The sequence below is a fragment of the Sorex araneus genome, chromosome 2 (assembly GCF_027595985.1).
Source record: "Sorex araneus isolate mSorAra2 chromosome 2, mSorAra2.pri, whole genome shotgun sequence".
Lineage (NCBI taxonomy): Eukaryota > Metazoa > Chordata > Mammalia > Eulipotyphla > Soricidae > Sorex > Sorex araneus.
In genome coordinates, this window is record NC_073303.1 from 225,422,348 (window position 1) to 225,446,092 (window position 23,745).

The 23,745-nt window shown below is 63.3% G+C and overlaps 1 protein-coding gene across 3 annotated transcripts; it reads right to left on the minus strand.

Annotated features, from left to right (window-relative positions):
* Positions 1–641: 641 nt before the first annotated feature.
* NR4A1 (nuclear receptor subfamily 4 group A member 1) lies at positions 642–22,895 on the minus strand. 3 transcript variants are annotated; one of them, XM_055127961.1, is made up of 9 exons: positions 22,751–22,895; positions 18,563–18,648; positions 17,812–18,090; positions 5,640–6,514; positions 4,876–5,005; positions 4,496–4,647; positions 4,083–4,285; positions 3,814–3,992; positions 642–1,388 (listed from the first exon to the last, which is right to left on the minus strand). In XM_055127961.1, the coding sequence occupies exons 4-9, from the start codon at positions 6,510–6,512 to the stop codon at positions 1,132–1,134; spliced, it is 1,794 nt and encodes a 597-aa protein (XP_054983936.1). In that variant the 5' UTR covers positions 6,513–6,514; positions 17,812–18,090; positions 18,563–18,648; positions 22,751–22,895; the 3' UTR covers positions 642–1,131. The 3 variants fall into 3 exon arrangements, with proteins under 3 accessions (XP_054983936.1, XP_054983935.1, XP_004601548.1); XM_055127960.1 differs by lacking the exon at positions 17,812–18,090; XM_004601491.2 differs by lacking the exons at positions 17,812–18,090; positions 18,563–18,648; positions 22,751–22,895 and adding an exon at positions 8,798–8,955.
* Between the last annotated feature and the right edge of the window lie 850 nt (positions 22,896–23,745).

The following is a 23,745-nucleotide window of genomic DNA, read 5'->3' on the forward strand; positions in this document are numbered from 1 at the left end:
TCAGCCTGGCCAGGCCTGGGCACCTCAGCACACGTTCTTTCTTGTTTCGTTTGGGGGCTACACCCGGAGGTGCTCAGGGCTCACTCCTGGCTCTGCACTCGGGGATTACTCCTGGAGGGGCTCAGGGCACCATATGGGGTACCGGGGACCAAACCTGTGTGGGCCGCGTGCAAGGCAAGTGCCGTAGCCACTCAACTGTCTCTCTAGCTCTCAGCATGAAACGAGGGCGGTGGTGGGAGCTCATGGCGGAGTCATACCTTGTACGTAGGAGCCCAGGGACCCACCCCCGGGACCCCCCTTCAAAAACAAGTGAACAGCCCAGGAAGCAGATGCTGTTATATACATTTTTTTTTTCTTTTTGGGCCACACCCAGCAATGCTCAGGGGTTCCTCCTGGATTTGCACTCAGGAATTACTCCTGGTGGTGCTCAGGGGACCATATGGGATGCTGGGATTTGAACCCGGGTCGGCCGCGTGCAAGGCAAACGCCCTACCCGCTGTGCTATCTCTCCAGCCCCCTACATACACCTTTTACAGAAGAGGAAACGGGCCGTTGGCTCAGGCTGGTCCTCTTCAACAGATGTGTCTCTCAGACCCTCTGCAGTGGGGGACCAAGGGTGTCAGATATGCACGGGACCCCAGTTTCAGCTACATGTCTATTTTTTTATTCAATATATTAAATATATTAATCAGAAAAGTCACATACTACAAATCCAAGAAAATACACAAATATAAATGTCAGAATCTGTCATTTGTCTTCTTCCTAGAGTGAGTTTATGTACAAGTGGAAGGAGGGGAGGCACAGAGCAGGTGGGCCAGAGAGGCCTGCCGGGCTGGGGGGCAGGGCGCGCCCCTCCCGCCCCGCCCGCCCCCGAGCCTCAACCTCTCCCTTCCCGTATTTACAGCAGCATCTCGCCTATTTACAGCACAGCGGTGTGTGTTAAAAACGGTTTATCTTACAAAAACATGAAGGCCGGGGCCAGGCTGGGAGTAAGACGGAGAGAAGGGGTGACCCCCCCCGTGAAGCAGGCCCCTCCCCGGGCGTGAGTCCTGTGCAGCTCGGGCCGGGGGCTGAAGGCACGTGTGTAGCTGGCGGAGTGCACGCGGAGTGCACGTGTGTTCCCGGGCAGCGTCAGAAGGGCAGCGTGTCCATGAAGATCTTGTCGACGATCGGCGGAGGGGGCACCAGGTCCTCCAGCTTGAGGTAGAAGATGCGCTGCAGGCCCTGCGTGCACAGGGTCCGCAGCTCGGGCAGCTTGCCCAGCAGGCGCGACAGGCAGCCGGCCGGCTGGGGCTCGCCCGCCACGGCCGAGATGTGCTCCTTCAGGCAGCTGGCGATGCAGTTCTGCAGCTCCTCCACCCGCCGCGGCTCCTGCAGCCCGTGCCGCTCTGCGGAGCCAAGGAGAGCAGCGTGAGCCACACACCGAGGGCGAGCGCCTCCCCAGGTCTGGACAGGCCGCCCTGACCACTGCCACAGCCTCCCGCCCAGAGGCCCCGCCCCCCCCCCCGTGAGTCCTATCCGACACCCCCAATTCTGGTGCTCAGGATGCTCATCCTCTAGGAGACACAGAGGCACTGGGAGGTGAAATGACATACCCAAAGTTCCAAACAATAAAAAAAAAAAAAAACAGGGCTGGAGCGATAGCACAGTGGGGAGGGCGTTTGCCTTGCACGTGGCTGACCCGGGTTCAATTCCCAGCATCCCATATGGTCCCCTGAACACAGCCAGGACTAATTCCTGAGTGTAGAGTCAGGAGTAACCCCTGAGCATTGCTAGGTGTGACCCAAAAAGCAACAACAACAACAATAAAACCTGGGGGCCGGAGAGATATCACAGTGGTTAGAGCACTTGCCTTGCATGCAGCTGACCTGGGTTCAATCCCCAGCATCCCATATGGTCCCCTGAGCACCGCCAAAAGTAATTCCTGGGTGCAGAGTCAGGAATAACCCCTGAACAGCACTAGGTGTGGTCCAAAAATCAAAACGTAGAAAAAAACCCTGGGGACCAGATTTATTTAGAGTAGAGCAGGTACATTTGCCTTGCACACAGCCAAATAGGGTTCAATCCCCAGCACACCATAGAGACCCCCAAGTCCTGCCAGGAGTGGCCCCTCAGCACAGAATCAGGTGTAGCTCTGAGCATCACTGGGTGGGGCCAAAAATCAGAAATAAAATAATAATAAGGCAGTCTGCTAGGCCAGTGAGTTTTGTTCTAGATGGTTCTGAAAAGCCCTGGAGAGGAGTAGCAGTGTTTTGGGGGTGCCAAGAATCAACCCAGGGCGTCACCCATGCAAGGCTGTACAGCTGAGTCATGGCCCTGAGAAGGGGGTCTCAGAGACCACCCACCTGCCATGCGCTTTGTTCTGTGTGACTGGGACCACTGTGAAATTTTGCCTGTTTTCTTTTTTTTTTTTTTTCCCGGTTCTAGACCACACCCGGTGGAGCTCAGGGGTTAATTCTGGTGGTCCTCAGGGGACCATATGGGATGGCAGGGACTGAGCCGGGCAAACACCCTACCCGTTGTACTATCTCTGTGGCCTGTGAAATTTAAGTGAAAGAAAGAACAGGATTAACTCTGGTGATTTACGAGAAAACAAGGAAGTGACCTGAGAATCTGCCACTTTACTCCAGTGCCCGTCCCCGAGGCTGCAGTCTGAGAATGCTGAGAGCGGCTCTTATCTGCAAAGAGCCCAGGCTAGGAGGAGCCCGAGGAGGGTGGTGATGTCTCTTTCTTTCTCTCTGGGCCACAGCCAGCAATGTTCAGGGCTTACCCTTGCCTTTGCACCCTGGAATCACTCCTGGTGGTGCTCGGGGGTCCAGATGGGATGCCGGGGATCAAACCCGGGTTGGCTGTATGCAAGCCCCTGACCGACTAGACTATAGCTCCGACCCATGTCCATGGACATTCTACATCTAGTTTCTACCCAGGGTGATGAGTCCTCAGAGATTTATCTCTTATATGCCTTCTTTTAGGTCACACCCAGCGATTCTCAGGGGTTACTTCTGACTCTGCACCCCACTTCTCTTGGGGGTGCTTGGGGGATCATATGGGATGCCAGGGATTGAACAAAGGTCGGCCGCGTGCAAGGCAAATGTCCTCCCCACTGCAGTATCTCTCTGGCCCCTTTATAGGCACCACCACTCGGTGAGAAATTTTGTGGGTCATTTTCCCTATGACAGCGCCACACCGGAAATGCTGACAGGCTACTCTCAGGTGTGTGCTCAGGGGCTGTGCGGGGCTCGAACCCCAGTCTCCTGCATGCAGGATGGGAGAGGTCTCGCTCAATGGGTTGAGTGTCTGTGCTTTGCCGGCACAAGGCCTGGGTTCAATCCCTGGCATCGAGTGGTTTTCCCCAAGAACCACTGGGTGTGGCTCAAAAACAAAACAAAAAAGGCATGTTCTCAGTCCTTTGTGAACTATTTCTCCGGCCCAACTCAGTAAAATTTTTTCTTGTTGGGCCACACCCGGTGATGCTCAAGTACTCAGGAATTACTCCTGGCTCGGGGGACCATAGAGGATGCCAGGGAATCGAGCCTGGGTTGGTCGCGTGCAAGGCAAGCGCCCTCCCCACTGTACTATTGCTCCAGCCCCTCAGCAAGATTGAAAAAAAATTAAAAAAAAAAAACAAAAACAAGCCTCTAAGTCACACACACAAGGTCTGGAATGGACGACGCCGACACTCGGGAACTTTCAGCTAAAGCGGCTGGTTCTAAAGGCCAGTGACCGCCCCTTCACAAAGTAGAGGTGCAGGAAGTGCCAGCCCCCTGGCCCTGGCACCCTGCCCCTGCGGCCCAGCCTGGGGCCACCACGCACCTGTGATGAGGACAAGCGCTGACAGACAGGCGAAGGCGGGGACGTCGACGACCAGGCTGTGCAGGGAGCGCGAGAAGGCCAGGATGCTGTCGATCCAGTCCCCGAAGCCACGGGCACACTGCAGCCGGTGCAGCACCAGGCCCGAGCAGAAAACCAGCTTCCCCTCGGCCGGCTTGGACCTGGCGGATGGACACAGCGGGCGGTGGTCAGGCTTCGGGAGGGTAGCGCGGTGGCCGGGGCAGCCCTGTGGGCGGCGGCGGGCAGCTCACCGGTAGGCCAGGCGGAGGATGAAGAGCTCCAGGAAGGCGGACTCCAGCAGCAGGTCCTGGTCGCCCACGGACAGCTCGGCAAAGCCGGGGATCTTCTCGGCCCACTTGCGGATGACCTCCAGGGACCCCGAGAGCAGGTCATAGAACTGCTGCACGTCCCCGGCATCCTCCTTCCCGAAGTGGGGCATCACCAGCTCCTGAAACTACAAGGGGGCGGGGGGGGGATGAGCACCTCAGAAAAGGCCTCACCTTAAAGGGCCGCGTCCGAGTGAGGGTCTCTGCTGCTGGCACAAACGCACTTTCCCTTCCCAGTGGGCCACCTCCCACCCTGGCCACTTCCTCCAGGCCCCTCAGCCGGACCTCCGAGACAGTGCACGAAGGCACGGTCCATGGTGAGAGCAGGTGGGCCTCACCTTGGAGTAGTCCAGTTTGGCGGTGCTGGGCCCGGAGTCCAGGTGCGCCCTGACCAGCGAGGTGAGGAGATTAGCGGGGGAGGCATCAGGGGGCTGCTTGGGCTTGGAGGGGAGCCGGCCCCGCCGCCCCTTCAGGCTGTCTGTCCGGACAACTGCGGAGAAAGGACAGGAGTGAGGCCAATGGGGAGGGACCCAGGGAAAGGACTCAGCCCAAAGCACCCGCCAAAGCTGAACAGCACCCCTGACTCAGGGGACCGGGGGTCGCAGGGGCCACGCCCCACTCATTTCGTGTGCGAAACTGAGCCAGGCATGCCCACCCCCGCAGCAAGCCGGCCAGATGCTGGGGAGGGGGGCTGCAGCCCGCCGGCCCAGCTACCCACCTTCCTTCACCATGCCCACGGCCAGGCACTTCTGGAAGCGGCAGAACTGGCAACGGTTCCGCCGCCTCTTGTCCACAGGGCAGTCCTTGTTGGCCAGGCAGATGTACTTGGCGTTTTTCTGGACCGTACGCTGGAAAGGGGCGACACGGAACAGGCTGTCAGGGGAGGGGGAGCAGGGAGGGGACCGTCCAGATCCTGCCGCTGTCCCAGACAAAAGCGCCCTCTGTTCGCAGCTATTTTCCTAACATTTGGGTGGCAGGGGAGGGAGAGATGGGGCGGGGGGAGGAGAAAGAAAGTCTTGGGGAACACTGGGAGGTGCTCTCGGCCTCAGGAGGAAGAAGCCCCCCCGGGCTACAAGGCTAGGGGCTCCCCGGCCCGCCAGACACCTGTGCTCCTCAATGTGCCCAAGTCTGTCTGGGACACAGAGCGGCAAGCGCAGGGCTGCGGGGAGGCGAGGTGGGTGCCCAGCGCTGGGACAAACACACAGCCCGTTCCCGATCCACCCCCGGCCCTCCAGCTCCGACTCCACTTTCCAGCACTTTCATCTCCTGCCAGGACACCAGCGCCCACGGTCCCTTCCCGCGGACCCCGGCGTGCGGGAGGGAGGGCAGAGGCCGGCGAAGACACTGCCCCCACGACCCGCTGCCCACCTCTCAGCCCTCTGAGGAGAGGTGCCAACCCCTGCTGACCAGGGGGCCCCCAGCCTGCAGGGCAGAGTCGGGCCGAGGAGGACCCAGACCTGAGCACTCAGGGCCGCCGCATACCTTGAAGAAGCCCTTGCAGCCCTCGCAGGTGCGGACCCCGTAATGCTGGCAGGAGGCGTTGTCTCCGCACACGGCGCAGCGGCCCTCGCTGCCCCCCGGAGCCCCACTCCGGGCCTTGGTCGAGGTCATGGGCGCATCCAGCATCCGTGACCCGTCGAGGTGTGGCGACGTGGGCACCAGGCCGGGGAACGCCGCGGGCAGGGAGAAGCTCTCGCCCTCCCCCAGCGGGTGGGCCGTCTGCGAGGGGAACAGCTTCAGGGGGCTGTGGGCCAGGCCGGGGCTGGGGCCGGCCGGGGGGCTGAAGGAGAAGAAGGTGGGCGGCTGCGGCGGCCCGGCCTTGGGCAGCTGCTCTGTCCACGCCCGCAGGCCTTCGTAAGTCTGGCTGGGGGAGAAGGGGCCGAAGGAGCCGTCCCAGGGGGACAGCTGGGGCGGCTGGAAGCTGGGCGTGGAGGGGGACGGGGCCGAGCAGGGGCTGCCGTAGTAGTCAGAGCCGCTGGACGACAGGGTCTCGTCCAGGGGGCCGCTCAGGGGCCCGGGGTAGCAGCCGTACACCTGGAAGTCCTCGAACTTGAAGGAAGCGGAGGCAGGGGAGGTGGCGGAGGAGGAGGAGGTGGAGGAGGCCGAGGAGGAGGCCGAGGAGCACGGCGGGGCCGTTCCCGGCAGCTGGTACAAGAAGGTGTCGAACTCGCCGGCGTAGCTGTCCATGAAGGTGCTGAAGCTGGGCAGGGCCGTGGGGGCGGCGGGGGCAGCCTCGGGGCTGGCCAGGTCCATGGCGGGCTTGCTGAGATCGGGAGTCAGGGCGTCACTGGCCAGCTGGTCTCGGGGTCCCGGGCTGGGTGCTGGTGTCCCATACTGGGCTTGGATGCAGGGCATCTCTGGAGGGGGCGAGCGGGAGGGCAGCCGAGGTCAGGACCGGGGCCTGGGACACTGCGGCCTCAGAGGGGACAGGAACTAGGCATCCTGGCCCTCGGCCAAGTACCATCTTGACTCCCCTGTCACGAAGCCCCCCCGGGGCTGGGTGGGAGGCAGCGCCCAGCACCGCAGGAGGGGGGCAGCTGTGTCCCCCCAGCCCTGCTCCTCTCGATGTGGAGGGAACCAGGAGGAAGTGGGTGGAGGAGCCCTGAACCCAGTAGAAGTAGATTCGCTACTTCTCCACCCGGTATTTCTGGAATATTCCCTGGCCCGTTGCAGCTCTGCACGGTTCCCTCGCGCCCTCCCCAGCGTGTCTGGGCAGAAGAAGGGTGCCCTGGAAATGCAGAGGAGCCGGCGAAGGCCCAGCTGCTGAGAAAGTGGCCTCCGCAGCCACGTGCCGGGGCCCTCCCCGCCCCCACCCTACATACTGAGCGAAGCCCACGCGCACCCCAGGCCTGCCATCTGGGGAGGAGCACCCACTCCGCGCCGCCAGGGGTGCTCCCGGGAGGAGAAAGTCAGTCCCCGACTCCCCAGGGCCTGGGGAGGGGTGTCCGGCCCCGGGGCTGCAGGAGGATGGACAGGTCTGCAGAGGAACGGTCTCCACCCCAGAGCCCCGAGGCGCCTACAGTCCAGCAGCTCTGCGGGGGAAACTGAGGCTGGGTGGGCGGTCCAGTATCTGCGCCCCAAAGAATCTCGAGCCCTCAGCAAAGGGTGTCTCATCGCTCGAACCCTTAGCCGGGGGAGCGCCCAGCATCATTCCACGGGAACCCTTCGAGGGTCGCACGGTCCCAAAAGAAGCCAGGGGGCCACAGGACAGCTGCCAGCCCACCTCTGGGCCTGGATGGCCACCGCGGTGAGGGCGGGGGAGCGAGCCCAGTGCCAACATCCAGGGGACAGCCCCAGTGGGTCTGACCCACACCTCTCTCCAACTTCCTGGGTCCGAGACCCCCGCAGCCACACTCCCCCCCCCCCACAACCAATACAGTCACCAAAGCCCCGGGAGTGGGCCGCCCACCAACAGCGCCTGTCCACCTCCCAGAGATGCGGGTGGCCACGTCTCCCTGCACCGAGGGCAGCAGGGAAGGGTCTGGGGTGGCAGGGAGGCAGCAGCCACGCGGAGCTGGGCGTTCCTGCCTTATTCAAATCCTGTTTCTCCACTTGGACTGTCCCACATCCGGATCAACACCCCCCCCAGCACCCCCCTCCCAGGTACTTAAGGACACCAGATATGGACCTACACCTCGCTGTGGGCAGCAGGGCAGTGCCACGGGGAGGAGGAAGAGGCGGGGTTGAGGAGGGAGCAGGGAGAATCCGGCTCCAGGCAGGTCCTGGCAACAATGTGGTTTGCACCTGTTATGCTGAGCAAGCCGCAGGCTGTGCCTACCTGTAGGCGCCAACGGGGACTGGGGGTGGGGAGGGCACTGAGGTGATCTGCGTGGCGGCATGGGGGGGGGTAATCCTCCAGGCAGCGCTACACCAGAGACCTCACACTAGCAACTTCCCTCCAGGATCCCTTGGGACAGACAAGGGGACAGGGAGCAAGCGCCTCCTCTCTCTCTCTCTCTTATACACACACACACACACACACACACACACGGATCCTGCATACAGCTCAAACAATCTTCCCTGTACTTCCAGGGCCCCAGCCCTGCTGGGGGCTAACTCAGCGGGACCCTCCGGCGCGCAGTCCAGTCCCCATGCACAGGATTCCCCGGGGCCAGCCAGAGGGCTCCGGACAGAGTTCAGGCAGAAACTTGGGGCCGGGACCCCTGCGAGCACTGCCACCGCCTCTGAAGTCCAGCAGCCTCGGGGGCGCAGCAGGAGAGGGCTGAGCAGAGGGGCCCTCGGGTCCGTTAGCGTACACCCCGCTAAGACCCCCCCCCAGCACCCAAGTCCTGGGTTCCACGTGCCCCCTCGGGCGCCCGGCGAGGCAGAACGACAGCCAGCCGCCTGCTGGACAAGTCTCACTCCTGGCGCCAACCCCAACCCCCTGCGGCTTCCACCTTGCGTGGCCAATGCTTCGCCCCTGCCCCCCCCCCCAAACACGCACACCTTCCGGGTCCCGCGGGCTCCCGGCGGACCCGGGTCCGCGCCCCGTCCCATCCGCGACTGCCCGGCTCCAGAGCCGCACGGCACAGCTGAGAGTCCCCAACATCCTCTCACCCCCGCTCCTCCGTGCAACATCCCGAAAGGCGAAGCCGAGCGCCCCGCTCGCATGCACGCTCCCTCCCCACAAGGGCACCTACCCGGCCGGCTCCTGCTCCCCCTGGCACGGACCAGCGCCCCGAGTCACTGCCTGGTCCCCGGTCCCTGGTCCCGCGTGCGCTCCTGCAGTCCTGCACACTCCCCAACTTTCGCAGCCTCTGCCACTGGGGCTCCCCGGCCGCGCCGGACCCTCCTCTTAAGCGCTCCGTGACGCACGGGGAGGGGCGGGGGCGCCACTGACGCACGCGGCCCGGCGAGCTTTGGCCATACAAGGGCGAGGGGGGCGGCGCGGTTCCGGCGGGAGGAGGCGCGGAGCCGGGGAGCCCGAGGGGGCGGGGCGAGGGGGGGGCCTGGAATGTCTGTGCGCGTGACGCACGCGGGGTTCCATTGACGCAGAGAGCGCGGATTGTTTGATCTATAAATAGGCCCCTCGCGCTGGCAGGCCGCGCTAAAAATAGCAGCTCGCCGACCCGCGAGGCTTCCCCCCACCAAGCCCGGGACCCGGCCCCGGGGGGCCCCCCGGGTCCGAAATAAACTGACCCGGGGAGCCCGCGCCGGAGAGGAGGGCGCTGTCGAGCCGCGGCCCGGCGCTTCCCACCGAGGATGTGCTCAGCCCCCGGCTGCTCCTGGCCGCCAAGTGCTCGCCGGGCGCCGCGAGCTCCCTCGGGACCCAGCAGCGCCCCCCGAGTTCTGCCACGAGGCCCCTGGCCCTGCGCGACGGCCAGCTCAGGGCTGCCCTCCCGACGGCCCGCGGCCGGCTCAGCTCGAGGCGTGGGCACCGGGCTCCAGGAGAGGTGCCGCGGGGCACGGTGGCTCCCGCTAATTCCCTCCCCCAATTTCCCATGCAAAGTACCTTCCGGAGGGCAGGGGTTTGCTGGGGCCCAGAAGGGCCAATGGGAACTGGCCCCAGTCTCCCCGTCCCCGCCGGGCCAGCGCACTGGGGCTGGGAGAGATCAAACTTCAGCACCGGTGGGGCCTGAGAAATTTTTGTGCCAACGCTTCCCCCTTTTATAAACAAACAAGGCTCAGAAATGATGGCACGGGGCTGGAGGGACAGCACGGCGGGGTAGGGCGTTTGCCTTGCAGGCGGCCGACCCAGGTTTGATTCCCAGCATCCCATATGGTCCCCTGAGCACTGCCAGGGGCAATCCCTGTGCATCACCAGGTGTGACCCCAAAAAAGCAAAAAAAAAAAAAAGATGGCACTTGCTCAAGGTCACACAGCATGATGGCACCTGGGACAGCTTCTCACACACTCTGGTCAGATATGCTCCCGCGCTTCAGATGGATGGGGGTCTCCCCTCTTTCCGCAGCTGGAGGGGCCTGCGGCTCTGACCTGTCACCTCCACCAGCAGCAGACAGGGCCTGCAGATTGAGCCTTCCCTGTGATGACATCACCCCTTACTTGCAGGAAGCTCCCCTACCCCACTGGGACCCCACCGGTCCCCTTCTCCCCTGTAGCCGACATCAGAGGTGCCTGCTTCCCCGACGCTTACCCCTCTCCTGTCCCCCGTCCACCCTGCAGTCCGGCCCCCACTGTCCACACCTCACCTCCAGTCCCCCAGTTCTGCCCTCCCAAGTGTCCCAGCAGCACCTCACACTTCACATGCTCCCGGCAGGGCTGGTCTCTGCAGTCCCTGAGGCCAGCGGCCACCCCACTCCTCTGGAGGCCGAACTCACCCCTTAACCCTCTCCCCCCTCAACTTCACTCTGGGCTCCCCATTCCCACTGGGCCGCGCACGGCCGCGCCCCACACCGTCAGCTCAACCAACCTGGACTCTTCTTTCCCACTGTCTGGCTGCCGCAGCCCCTAGCGCCCCCACAAACAGTCTCAGCTGGGCAGGCTTCCCACCAGAGAGCCCCGACTTTCCCAAATATCCTCCTGAGACCCCCTGGGAGGGAGAAGGAAGGGACCAGAACAATAGGCCCCGACTGTCCAGGGTCTCCACCCCACCTCGGACAAATTTTTCTTTGTTCAGGACTTTGGCCTAAGATATTCCTTGAAGAAAAAAAAAGGTTGGATTCCACAGTTTTTATTTTATTTCTTTTTTTTTTTTTGCTTTTTGGGTCACACCCGGCAATGCACAGGGGTCACTCCTGGTTCTACACTCAGGAATTACTCCTGGCGGTGCTCAGGGGACCATATGGGATGCTGGGATTCGAACCCGGGTCGGCCGCGTGCAAGGCAAACGCCCTACCCGCTGTGCTATCGCTCCAGCCCCATATTTTCTTTCTTATAGGAGGACTCCCAGGCAGTGTTCAGAGGGCCTGGGGCCAGTCCTGGGAACACTCAGCCCTGCTGTATGGGCCAGAGAGCTCGGTGCTCGGCCCATGCATGCAGGGGGCCACAGGGGGTCACATCCTGGTATGCCTGGGGGCCCTGAGAGGCACAGAACGGCATTCACAGGCCCTGCACATGGAAAACTGGGGTTCCAGCCCTTTGGGCTCTTTCCTCAGCCCAGATTCCAGTTTTTCAAAAAGGTAAGAAACTGCTAATGCTAAGTCAGGGGCTCCGTTTTGCAGACTCAAATCCAGAGGACCCAGTAAGTCTAGGATGGTGAAGCCACCTCCCCGCCGTGTCACAAGCAGGCTTCCCCATCCTGTCCTGGGGTGGAGTTCCCCAAAACAGAGGAGCGCTCCTCAGAAAATGACAGCTGGGGCCGGAAAAATGGTACAGCGGGTAGGCTGTTTGCCTTGCATGTGGCCGACCCAGGTTCGGTCCCTCGCATCCCATATGGCCCCCTGAGCACCGCCAAGAGTGATTCCTGAGTGCAGAGCCAGGAGCAATGCCCTATGCATCACCAGGTATAGTGCCCACAAAACGAAATCACAACTATGCTCAGTTGAAGGCCTGGCCAAAGCTCTACCTGGCCCACCCACCCAGTAAAGAAGGTGTTTTGGCATCAGCCTGGCCGGAACCTGGTCCGCTGAGCACGAAGCCAACCGGGCCAGCACCCACCTCCCCCACTGTAACAGCAGCCCAGAGCAGCCCTCGCCTCCCATGGGCTCTGGCGCCACCTGGACAGACTTAAAAACCGCCAAAGCCTGGGTCCCGCCCCCAGATGCGAGGAGCTCTGGGGTCTCACCCTTGACTGTGGTCGGGAGTATTAGAAAGACACAGTTGTACAAGCCCCCAGGTGAGTCGAGCCAGAAGGAAGGTGTGGAAGTTTCGGGGCCTCTCGGGAAGCCTAGCAGGAGTCCCGGGAAGGCAAGCGTGATGGGGACAGTCTGGGCCCAGGCCTGGCTCCTCCAGCCCTAGGACCGCGGCCCAGGAGGCGCTGACCACTACACACTCTGCACCACGAAGGCAGAGGAAGGAGACGCAGCCACAGCTACCCCTGGCCATTCTGGTGGCGGCCCAGGTGGACGCTGCAGGTAAAGAGGAGGGGAAGGTGCTCCCCAGGGTGAGGATGGGCTGAGTCTCGGGGCGCGGGGTCAGCTAAGGGGGGATCTGGCGTCCTGACAGTGAGCTGGCAGGATGCACAGACTCCGGGTCCAGTGCAGTTCCTCAGCGCAGGAGCCAGCCAGGGAGAGCGCAGGGGTTGAGCACAGGCAGAAGGCACGGGGTGGTACCCCCGAGCACTGCCAGATGCAAACCCCGAGCACTGAGCTGGGAGTAGCCCACCAAACACCCGCCAAAAGGCAAAGGCAGAAAGAGTGAGGTGTGTGTGAGGCGCTCGGGCAGGGGGAGCCAGGGCAGGGCCAGGCAGGGAGGGGAGAAGCATCCCTAAGAAGCCAGAGCCTGAGGCCAGGCCAAGAAGGGAAGGCAGGGCTGTGACCCCACAGGGACAACACGGGGGAGACGTCCTGTTGGTGACAAAACACTGCCACCCAGTCGGGCTCGAGCTGCCTGCCCCCACAGACAGGGCCCAGGCCGGCCTGCCCAGAGCACGCCAGGCCCTGCGGCCATCTAACTTGGTGACAAGCACCTTCTTGGAGGGCGGTGGGGGCGGGCAGGGGGGTCACCAAGCAAGGGCTGGACTTTGGACCAAGGCAGCCCACCTGGGTTCCCTACCCTCTCCCCAGCCTTCCAGGTTCAGAACCAGAGCCCACACTTTCTTTCTGTTTGTTGGCTTTGGGGTCGCACCCACCAATGCTCAGGGGTGACTCCTGGCTCTGCACCCAGGGCTTCCTCCTGGTGGTGCTCAGGACCACACGGAGTGCCGGGGATGGAACCCAGGTGAGGACCCAGGGTTGGTGTTGGGGCCGATACCTGGTGGTGCTCAGGGGTCGCTCCCAGCAGTGCTCAGGGAACCATGCCATGCTGGTTCCAACTCAGCTCTCCAACATGCAAAACACATGCCCCGCCCACTGATCCATGGTCTAGTCCCAGTTTTCTGCGGGACACACTTCCTGGCGGTGAACTCCAGACCCCCGTGGGGTTTCTGACCCCCGTGGACCTCAATCTTTGTCTTTCGGGTGTTTTTTTTTTTTTTTTCCCAGCGCTAGTGACTGAATCCAGAGCTCACACGTCTCTGAGCCACATTCCCGGCCCTGCCTCAGCCCTAGCAAGCACCCCCCAATCCCAGGCACCCGGTGCCTCTCTGCCAGACCAGGGTCTCCCCGGGAAGGTTACTGAGCTCTGCAAGACTCACGCCTGCACTCGGCATGCTTTCCTACAGGCACGGCACCTGCCTTTCCCCCCAGAGATGTCCTTCCAGTGGCCACAGGACCCTGCCCGGAGAGCAGGCTGGGAACTCACCAGGCTGCTTCCCCGCCCGTGTCACGGGACTTGGAGCAGAGAGAAGCCAGTGCCTCCCGGGCTGAGAGCAGAGCCCTACACCCCAGGCGCTGAGCGCATCACTGGTCCTGCCTTTCCTTCTCTGAGCTCTCAGTGGCTGGGGACTGACCACGTGCTCCCTCATGGGAACAGACTGGGGGCCGGCCCCTGTGCACCCCACCTTGGAGGGGTGCCCTACATGCATCCTTCACGGTGAGTAGCCCAGAATAGGCGCCGAGGGGACCACTGTCCACCGTCATTCCCAGAAAAGGGGGTGGCAGGTAGGGGTTGGAGCAGGTGGGGCTCTACCTCCCATCTTCCACTTGGCTCCTAGCCCAGACCCGGGCCCGAGTTTTACCAGGAGCCACTTCGGCCTTCCCTTTTATTTTGGAGTCACCTCCGTGATGCTCAGGGGGGTTATTCCTGCTCTAGACTCAGGAATCCATATTAACCCACATACAAGGTGTGAGTCGTGCAGAGCTCGTGGGACCACATGGGATACCAGGGATCAAATCCCGCTCGGCATCACGCAGGGCAAGCACCCTATCCCGCCTCCGGGCAGAGGCCCAGAGCTCTGCCTCTCCCCTAAGGAGCCCTGGGGGCTTCCCTTCCTCAGTCCCAGGCCCCGGTGACCTGCCACTTCCTCTTCCTGCCTGGGACCTGGCTGGGGGATCCTGCTGTGGCTGGGAAGCCCTGATTTCTGCCCGGGGGCTTCCCATGGTCACTCTGGGAACGGGGACTGGTGGGGCCGGCCAAGCTCAGACCTTCAATTTGGAGCCCTAGCCTTGCCCAGGCCCTATCATGACCCTGCAGGTGTTGATTGCTCCCCAAATAGCTTTCAGGATACCAGCAGAACAGTCACTGCCCCACACCCACCCCTCACCCCTGCCCGTGGCAGACAAAAGATGGGGGTGCCTTTTGGAATCAGCCTCGACGTCTAATGACAGGTAAGTGATTGTGAAGATGTGGGATACATACACAGTGGAATACTACGCAGCTGTAAGAAATGATAAAACCATGTCATTCGCGGCAACATGGATGGAACGGGAAAGTATCATGTTAAGTGAAGCAAGCAGGAGAAGGAGAAACACACGATAATATCATTTATATGTGGTATTTAGAATACCACATATAAATGAGAGATTGCAATGTTTTAAGAAGGATGCCAGATCACCCTGGGTCCCAGAGTATAGGGAGGAGAGAAGGGACGAAACAGCGAATGGGAGGGGGAGAGGAGATAGCCAAGAAGCAACAGGGTCGGGGGCAGGCCAAGGGGATTCGGGTCCCTCAGAGGTATTAAGGAATGAAAAAGCCAAATATCCAAACCACAGAAAACATGAAGCCCAAATTTTAACAACTTCAAAAGGTGCCTGTCAAGAGGGCAGCTGGTGTGTCTGAGAGTGTGTGTGTGTGTGTGTGTGTGTCTGTGTGTGTGTGTCTGTGTGTGTGTGTGTGTCTGTGTGTGTTATAGGAGGGAACCTGGGAACACTGGTGGAGGGGAAGTTGACTGTGGTGGTGGGACTGGTGCTGGAATATTGTACATCTACAATTCAACTATGGATAACTATAAATTATGGTGTTTTAATCAAATTTAAAAAAATTTTAAAGGAGGTGCTTTTAGGAGCCAGGAGACCCAGGGTGGGAGCCGGGGTGCTCTCGCCCTCCCCCCTCTCTGGGAATGCTTCCTCACCTGCTGAGGATCCAGACTCGGCCCCCTCCCAATACCGCGCCCCTCCTGCACCCCTCGTGCCAGCCGGGAGAATCCAACCCTCTCGCTAACGGGAAGGCGGGAGCAACACCAATGCAGAACGTGTCTGGGGCCCGGACTCTGCAGACTGCAGCAGGATCCTGGGGCACCAGGTAAAGGTGCCAGCAGGCCCCCGTCCTCAAGAATGAGAGATGAGCTGTAACCCCAGGCCGCCTTGCCCTTCCGGTATCTGCGGATCTGGGGGTGGGATGACGGGCGCCAGGACGGGCTTCCACCTGGGCTGGGTGGTCCCTGCCTGTGGATTTGGCGAGTGCCTGATCATGGCTCCCCGCTGCACGGGGTCGTTCAAGAGGCCAGCGTGTGTCCAGAGAGGCAGTGGAGCCTCCAGCCACTGGTCTCTTCGACTGCCCCGAGGCCAGACCACCGGGGCTACCCGTGGCAGGAAGGGGCAGCTCGGAGATTGAAAACTCAGCCTCACTGAGAGGCCCGTGGGGGCCTGGGTTTCCTCTGGCGGGATGGGCCGGGGCCTCTGTTCCCTCTTCCAATCTCCATCGGGTGCCCTCAGCGGGCCCGGCTCGGGCCTTTCCCCCTCGGAGGGTCTCCCAACGCCACAGAGACCATCGACACGCACCCCATTTCCCGCGAGGCCAAGGCCTCCACCCAACCTCCTTGGGCAAAATTTCAAATTCCGAAATAAAAACCCTCTGATAACCAGCCCCAGCCGGAAAGACTGATGCATTTTCCTATTGTTAAAGTATTTTTAGTCTCGGGCTCTGGATTCGTTTAGAGGCTCACGTTCGGCAAGGGAAAAAGTGGTGGGTTGTCCCCCCCCCCCCCAAGGACTGAGGCGAGTACGGAGCCTCCCACGTAAAGCGCCGCTGCTGCTTCCAGCCGGCCCCAAGCCCCTGGCCCGAGGCCCGGGCAGCGAGTTTGCGGTGACTGTGGGCACCCTTGCCAGCTCTCACTCAGTCCTTCGCGGGCACTCACAGCAGCAGGGGAGCCAGCAGGGAGAGGAGAGCAGAGCCGTGCGGAGCCGAGCCCTAGTTTCACCCAGCCCGGGGTCCCAGGACCCCACGGGGTGGCCACCCAGCTCACCCCCTCTCTCCCTGGCCCGCACACATCAGTGCTTTGCCCAGGCCAATCGGGGGAAGGGGACGGAGACCCCACTGGAAATCTCAGAAGGAGAAAGTGCCTCACCCAGGCTACCTCCGCGCCCCGGAGCCCCAGCTAGGAAGCGTTCCCAACTCCCGTCACTGGCGGTGGCCGTGCCTGTCCCCTCCTTCCTCTGGGTGCTGCCCCTCACCCCGTGTCCCCCCCTCCTCTCAGGCTAGAGATCACAGTGCAGTCACAAGGGGTGGTCCTGAGTCCATGCCTCAGTTTCCCCATTCCCAGGACTCACCGTCGCTTTGATCCCCTGAGATCCCGACGGCTGTAGGGGGGAGAAGCCCAGGGTCTTTTGGGGGCTCTCCGGGTGCCGCGGGGAGCCCCTCGGGCGCGACTGGCCTGTGGGCCGTGCAGCCGGAGAAGCAGCCGCCGCCGAGCAGGCCGGGGCCCTGAGGCTGTCTCCAGGCCAGCGTGTCCTCCCGTGTTTATATAGCAGAAACCAGAGCTGGCCTCCGGGGACAGGGGAGCAGCCTTGGGGCCCTCTTGGCCAAGGCCTGACTTTGGCCCAGGTCAGCAAGAGCCCAAAATAGTCAGCTGACAGGAGCCCCGGCGTGAGCGTGACCCTGGGCCCGTGCCCAGGCCTGGCAGGCAGGTGCCCACGTCATAAGACCAATAGCACAGCCCTCTGGGGCCCCGGCTGGCAGCCCCTCGGCGTGGCCTTGGCAGCGCGTCTGACGTGGGAATCCGCGCGATCCCCACCGTCCCCCCCCAAACAACGACGTGCACGCAGGAATCCTGCCGCGCCACTGTGTTCCCAGGAAGAGGGCGGCCTCTCGGGGGGCCAGCTCGGGCAGAGCGTAGAACGGGGGCCCCGCAGAGGGACGGACACCTGGCCCGCGCTGTCATCTTCGTGTTTGCGCGCGGCCGGCCAGGGACACCTGCTGCTCCTCAGAGTAAATCCCCTCCCTGCCCCCGGCTGAGGCGTGCACGGGGCCTGCTGCCAGGGGGAGGCCAGCTGCAGCCCGCCCAGCCCCGGACGCGAGGCTTCCCCTCCCATCCCAGGCCAGGATGGGAACCCCACCTCCACTGTGGGGCCCCCACACTCCGAGGGCCAGGCTGTCGGCGGGGAGACCGCGAGTCCGGCTTCACCCAGGGTGCCTGCGGGCCCGCACGTCGGGGCGCTGCTCAGAGAGGCCCCCCGGGCCTGGGGGGGGCAGGGAGGAGGGCATCAAAGGCTTCCTGGCTGGGTGCCGGGCTGCACCTCGGCCAACATGGGAACCAAAACTAGGGTGCTCTGGGCCTCTCCCCAATCTCCACTCGGGGAAAGGCCCGGGGAACCCCACTCCCACACTCCGGGGCGCCCGCCTCCCTCCCCTCAAGCAGCGGGGGCCGTGCCTGCAGCAGCCTCAGTCCAGGCGAGCGAGCAGGTCTCTGGGCTTACCCTGAACCTCGGAAACCTAGTTTCCATCTTTTCTTTCATTTTTTGGGGTTTTTTTGTTTGTTTGTTTGTTTTGGGGGCCACACCTGGTGTCTTGCAGAGGTCACTCCTGGCTCTGCACTCAGGAATCGCTCCAGGTGAGGCTCAGAGGGCCAGATGGGATGCTGAGGATCGAACCCGGGTCAACTGTGTGCAAGGCAGGCGCCCTCCCCACTGGGCTCTCTCTCCAGCCCCCGAGTTCTCATCTTGGCTCCCCATGTCCTCCTCGGAGGGCTGTGGAAGGCCAACTATTTCTCATGACTCAGTTTCTTCATCTGGGGCCGCAGGATCCCTCTGGCCAGGGCACCAGGCTGAGATGTGCTCTCCTGGGGACGCGGGGGAAAAGTTGGGGGTCTGTCCCTGTCCTCAGCCAGGCCCTCCCCAATCACGGGACCCCTCCCCCAGACCACAGCCCAAAGGCCCCAGGGTGCCCTGGTGAGGACTGTGGCCACGGCCGGGCCTCCCTCGCACAGCCCCCTCGGGCAGCCTCTCACCCTGTGTGCCCCGCCTCTGGCCCTGCACCTGCTGTCTTGCTCGCAGCTGTCAGCCTGCACCTCTCCCCGCCCCCACTAGCCATGTCACCTGGGCCCAGGGGCCCCCAGCTGGGCTGCTGCGAACCGGCTTCCCCCACCCCCGCCCCACACGGTGGAGAGAACAGCTCTGCTGGGCCGAGGGCGGCCACCTCTGCCTGCCGGGGTTCCCCTCCTTCCCCTAACCACATCCGCCTAGCTCCACCCCTCCTCTGCCCCTGAGGGCACCCCGGGGTGCAAAAGGCCTGCAGCGGCAGCGGGCACTTACCCCTCAGGATGGGTGCGCAGACTCGGGTCCCTCTCCGGCAGTGCCCTGGTCTTCAGCGGGCGCTGACCTCTGTCCATGGTGGCGGCCTAGAGGGGGAGCTGGTGTAAGCAAGAAGGCCCCAGGCAGCCGGGCAGAGGGAGAGGGAGAGGGAGTGGGGGCCGGGCCCAGGCCATGGGGCGGGGGGTGGCGGGGGAGCAAGCCAGCCCCAGGACCCCCTATCCTGCCCGTCAGTTGCCAACAGCTCAGGGGTGGGGGGTGGAGGTCCTGCTGTGCCCCAGCAGCTTTAGGGGCCCTGTGAGCCACGGAGACCCCGAGCATGCAGCCCTCCTGGGGGTGCCTCCAGCCAGCAACCAGCCCCTGACTGCAGCCGGAGCCAGTCAGGCAGAGAAGAGAACTCGGGGGCGGAGGCGGTGCCCACCCGGCCTCCCAGCCCTCAGGGCAGGGGGTCAGCGGGCAGCAGAGCCCGGAGAGCAAAGGGCAAGGGGGCCGGTCCAGGGGGCTGTGCTGCGGCTCCAGTGCCCGAACGGGAACAGCCCCCCCCGCAACCGCGGGCTGGGAGCAGAGAGCTGGGCACGGCGTGCGGGGCCCAGATGCCCGGGTTCAAATCCTCGCTCCGCCACTTGTAACTGGGGGCAAGTTACATAAGCGCCCTGTGCGTCACAGCCCTCCCATCTGCAGAGATGACAGCGTGCAAGTGACATCTCTAAAATTAACTGCCGTGGGGTGAGCATGGGCTGGCAAGGAGGGGGTTTTGTGATGCTGAGGAGGGGGCTGCGCCAGACCCCCACCCTGTCTAGCCTCTCCCAGCTGCCATCACCGACCCTCAGAGCACCCCTGACCCAGGCCCGCCCTCCCCCGTCTCTCCTTCCCTCCCCCACCCTCACAGGACCCTCCCTCCGCTGGGCTCTGGAGGGCAGGGACCCCAAAGTCAGGCGCACCAGGCTGCCGCCCCACACCCGAGGAGCTGAGGTCTAGAAAGAGAGAAGTGGGTGTCTCCCTTCACGGTTTCCATGATGGGAGTCAGGAGGGGCACTTCCTCCTCTCCTGACCCCTGCCCCGGGGTCACCGGCTAAGGGCTGGTCAGCTCCGGATCTGCTCCCGGATACGGAGAGCAGCTCCTCTCGGCCCCTGCCCCGCGGTACAGGGAAAGCAGGGAGTGAAGGCCATGAGAGAGCAAGGGGGGGGGGGAGCCTGAAGCTGCTGGGGGCTTCCAGTCCCAAGCAGGAAGGAAATTAAGGAAGTGGAGGGAGAGGGGGCACGTGCCTGGTGTGTAGCTGACCTCAGTTTGTCCCTCCGTGCTGTCGGTGGTCCCCTAAACCCCACCAGGATGACCTCTAAGAAGTGCCAGGTGTGACCCAAAAATAAAAGGTAGAAAAATTGGGGCTGGAGCGACAGCACAGCGGGTAGGGCATTTGCCTTGCACGCGGCCGACCGGGGTTGGATTCCCAGCAGCCTGTATGGTCCCCTGAGCACCGCCAGGAGGAATTCCTGAGTGCAGAGCCAGGAGTAACCCCTGAGCATCGCCGGGTGTGACCCAAAATGCCAAAAAAAAAGAAGAAAGAAAAATCACGTTTATTTGACTGCTGGGGGAGCCACGCAGGTGAGGCTGGGGAACCTCCCATCCCTGCCTCCGTGCTCGGGGGCTGCCCCTGGGCTACTGGCCAAAGCAAGCGGGCAGGGAGCTGGGCCCGGCCTCCCTGTGCAAAGCACGACACGGCCTGCGGAGCTCTCTTCAGCCCCAACAAAATCTTTGAAAAAGCCTCAAACATGGGGCCAGAGCGATAGTACTGCGGGGAGGATGTTTATTTACCTTGCACATGGCAACCTGGGTTCAATCTCTGGCACCCCAGATGGTCCCCTGAGCACTGCCAGGAGGAACTCCTGAGAGCAGAGCCAGAAGTAACCCCTGAGCATTGCCAGGTGTGACTCAAAAAGCAGGAAAAAAAAAACAAAACAAAACTTGTGAACACTTCCCCCTGGCTAGGAACATGGCTCAGGGTAGAGCACATGCCTTGTCTGTGTAAGGCCCCGGGTCCCCCCCCCCAGCCACACACACACACCTGGGCTACACCCATTTCCCTGAATGACGCTGTCACCTGTCATCGTCTTCTCCTACTGTCTGCAGGGCCTCCAGCTGCCCGCCCCCCGCTGCCCGCAGCTGGGGAAAAGAGTGGGAGGCCAACTCTTCCTGCACCATCAGACCCGAGTCCCCAGCTGTCCCCTCCTCCCCCTCTGTGTCTGAGAACAGAAGCCCGCGAGAGGCACCCAGCTGGTGCCCAGGGTGATTCCTACTTGTGTTGGCAGGAATCGAACACCCTTCCTGTCACAGATCAAAATTCCCTCCCTCACAGTCACTCAACAAGCATTTGATAGGGACTGACTGGGGCCTTGATCATGTGACATCCCAGAAGCCCAGATGCCCCCGGATCCGGGGTCTAGAAAGGAAGGGACGGAGGGGGTCACAGTCAGAGCTGCACTGCGCAAGCCTGGAGGAGAAGGTGGTGACCTTACGTCCCGGCCCTTCGCCTGGACTGTGTCCTCTGCCCGGGCCCTTCACAGCCAGGCTTCCTCCTACTCCCCCCAGCACCCCCACTTCCCGCCGGGGCCTGAGCTGAGGGCTGCTCTGACCGCCCAGCCACACTGCCTGCAGCTGCGGATCAGGGGGTCGCTCACACTGGCCTTCGCTGGGACCCGGCCCCAAGAGGGTCCCCCCGGAAGGAGGTGGGGAGGGCCTTCAGCTAAGGGAGATCTGGGGGTAGAGCCAATGTCTGAGGGCTGCTCCCTGGGAGGGGGTCACAGCCCTACACCCAGGAGCCCCCCATCTGGGCTACAGCTCCGCAGAGTCCTAATTCCTATCAAGGATCTGAGTCTTGGCTGAACTCCACTGTCTGTCGGTGGCACTGTCGCCCGTTGCTCATCGATTTGCTCGGGCGGGCACCAGTCACGTCTCCACTGTGAGACTTGTTGTTACTGGTTTTGGTATATCGAATACACCACGGAGTGCATTGCCAGTCTCTGCCGTGCGGGCGGGATACTCTCAGTAGCTTGCCGGGCTCTCCGAGAGGGATGGAGGAATTGAACCCAGGTCAGCCGCGTGCAAGGCAAACGCCCTACCCGCTGTGCTATGGCTCACACTTGCCTGAAGCATCTCCTGCAGCTGAGGCCGCTGCTGGCCCCAGGCTCTGCACCCAGACACGGGCCTGTTACTATTACTGACAATAAACACAGCAGCCGTTACATACGGAAGCCCAGATGCTAGATACATTACCTGCGGTTTTACATGCATTTTCTCGTTTTAGCCTCACAACATTATGAGGAAGGGGTTATCACGATGACTCGTCTACCCGTGACTGAAGGAAGGCACAGAGAGGTCGAGTACCCTGCCCAAGCTCACACAGCTAGGAACTAGCAGAGCTGGGATGGAAACCCTGAAAATCTGGCCAGGCAGTCCAGGGCCAGGCACCCCCTTGACGGGGCAGGGGAGTAGGGGTAGGGGGGCACCGTGGAGTGGGCAAAGGCCCGCACTACAGCACCAGCCTCAGGATTTAAAACCCGGCACAGTTCATCTTACTAGCCTTGGCCCATCCTCCAGCTCCCACTGGTCACCCGCCGCTGCAGGATGAGATGGCTTCCCTTTGAAACCTCCGGGTCACTCATTTAAGCACTCACCGTTGACGGGGCTAGGACCAAGCCTGGGGGCCACCCTTGGTCACCCCTCCCACCCCACCCCCACACACAGAGGCTAACGGCTCCCCATTCATGCAACATTTAGGTGAGGTGCTATGCGCCTCATCTGCCTCTGCCCACCTTCCTTCCCCCGCGTGCCAGCAACTCGAGCCCCCAAACTCAAAAGCAAGCCCCCAAGCCCCCCAAACACTGTGAGCGCCATCCCCGCTGCGCTTCTGAGTCCTGGAGCCGCTCCGGGCGAGACCCCCCTCCCACCCCGCTTCTCTCTTGGTCCCACGACGGGGTTCCACCCACCAACCCCGCTCCCCCCTACCGCTGGACCCGAACCCCGGAGCTGGCGCGGGCAGGGAGGTGTGGAGGGCACGTCTCCGGCCTGGCCACCTAGAGCGCGCGCGCTGGCCGGACCCCGGATCCCGGGTCCCGGGCACCGCCGCCTCCCCGCGGACTCCGTTCTCTCGGGGACCCCCCCGCCCCCAGCCCCATGCACGCAGCCCCCCTCACCTGGCCGGGCGAGCCGGGCTCGCGCGTCCACCCCCGCCTTCCGCGGCCTGGCCCCGGCCAGGGGGGCGCAGCTCCTCGCCGCCCGGGCGCCCATGCCGGGGGTCCGGGGGGCTCGGGCCGCCCGTGCCAGGCCCCGCCGCGCCGCCGCCCGGCGCCCGAGCCGCCGAGCCGCCGCGCCCCCCACCCCCGCGCAGCCCCCCGGGCCGCAGTTCCGGCCGCGGCCGCGCCCCCCGCCCCCGCCGCCCGCCGCCCGCGCCGCGGCCGCGCCTCCCCCGGCGGGGACCGTGACGCGCGCCCATTGACGTCTCCGGAATCCCGGCGGCGGCGGGCGACGCAGACTCATCAATGGGGCTAAAAATAGCGGCGCCCGGAATAGCCCGCGCGCCCCGCCCCGCCCGCGGCCCCCCTGCGGGCCCGCGCGCCGTGCACCCGGTTACATAACCCGCCCCTCGCCGCCGGGGTCCCCGCGCTGGTCTCCTCGGGGGAGGGCGCCGCGGCCCTGCGAAGCCCGCTCCGGGGCGCAAACCTGAAACCCGGTTATAAATAGATCAGCCCTGGGCTTCCCCTGAGAATGAGGAGGGGGGGAAGTGGGGCTCAGAGAGGCCCCAAACCGCGCAGCGACCAGAGGACAGGGTCTCCGAGCGCAGGGCAGCCCCCCGGGCGCCCCCCGCGACGTTTGCTCTGCTGGCGCCGCAGCGGGCAGGGCTTTTGCTTCCACGACAGACAGCAGAAGGACGCTTTGGGGGACGGTGAAGTGTCTCCCAAGGAGCAGCGGCCCGGGGCCTGGCGCGCCGGCAGGGGGCAGCCCGGGCGGTGCCCGGTTGACTGTGCCCAGCCTCCGGGTGGTGTGCCCCGGGCCATCCTACCGCGGGTAGGGCGCAGCCGGCCAGGGTTCCATCCTCAGCATCCCAGATGTTCCCCCCCCCCCCCCCCGAGCACTGCCATAAGTGAGTCCTGAGCACAGAGCCAGGAGTTACCCCTGAGCATCAGTAGGT

Bases quoted from the DNA above. Each gene is read 5' to 3' on its own strand.
- NR4A1 (XM_055127960.1), bottom strand. From the start codon at position 6,512: ATGCCCTGCATCCAAGCCCAGTATGGGACACCAGCACCCAGCCCGGGA. The intron at 3,993-4,082 runs GTGAGCTGCCCG...TCCATCCGCCAG, and splicing joins ATCCTCCGCCTGGCCTACCG to GTCCAAGCCGGCCGAGGGGA. The intron at 1,389-3,813 runs GTGCGTGGTGGC...TTGGCTCCGCAG, and splicing joins AGCGCTTGTCCTCATCACAG to AGCGGCACGGGCTGCAGGAG.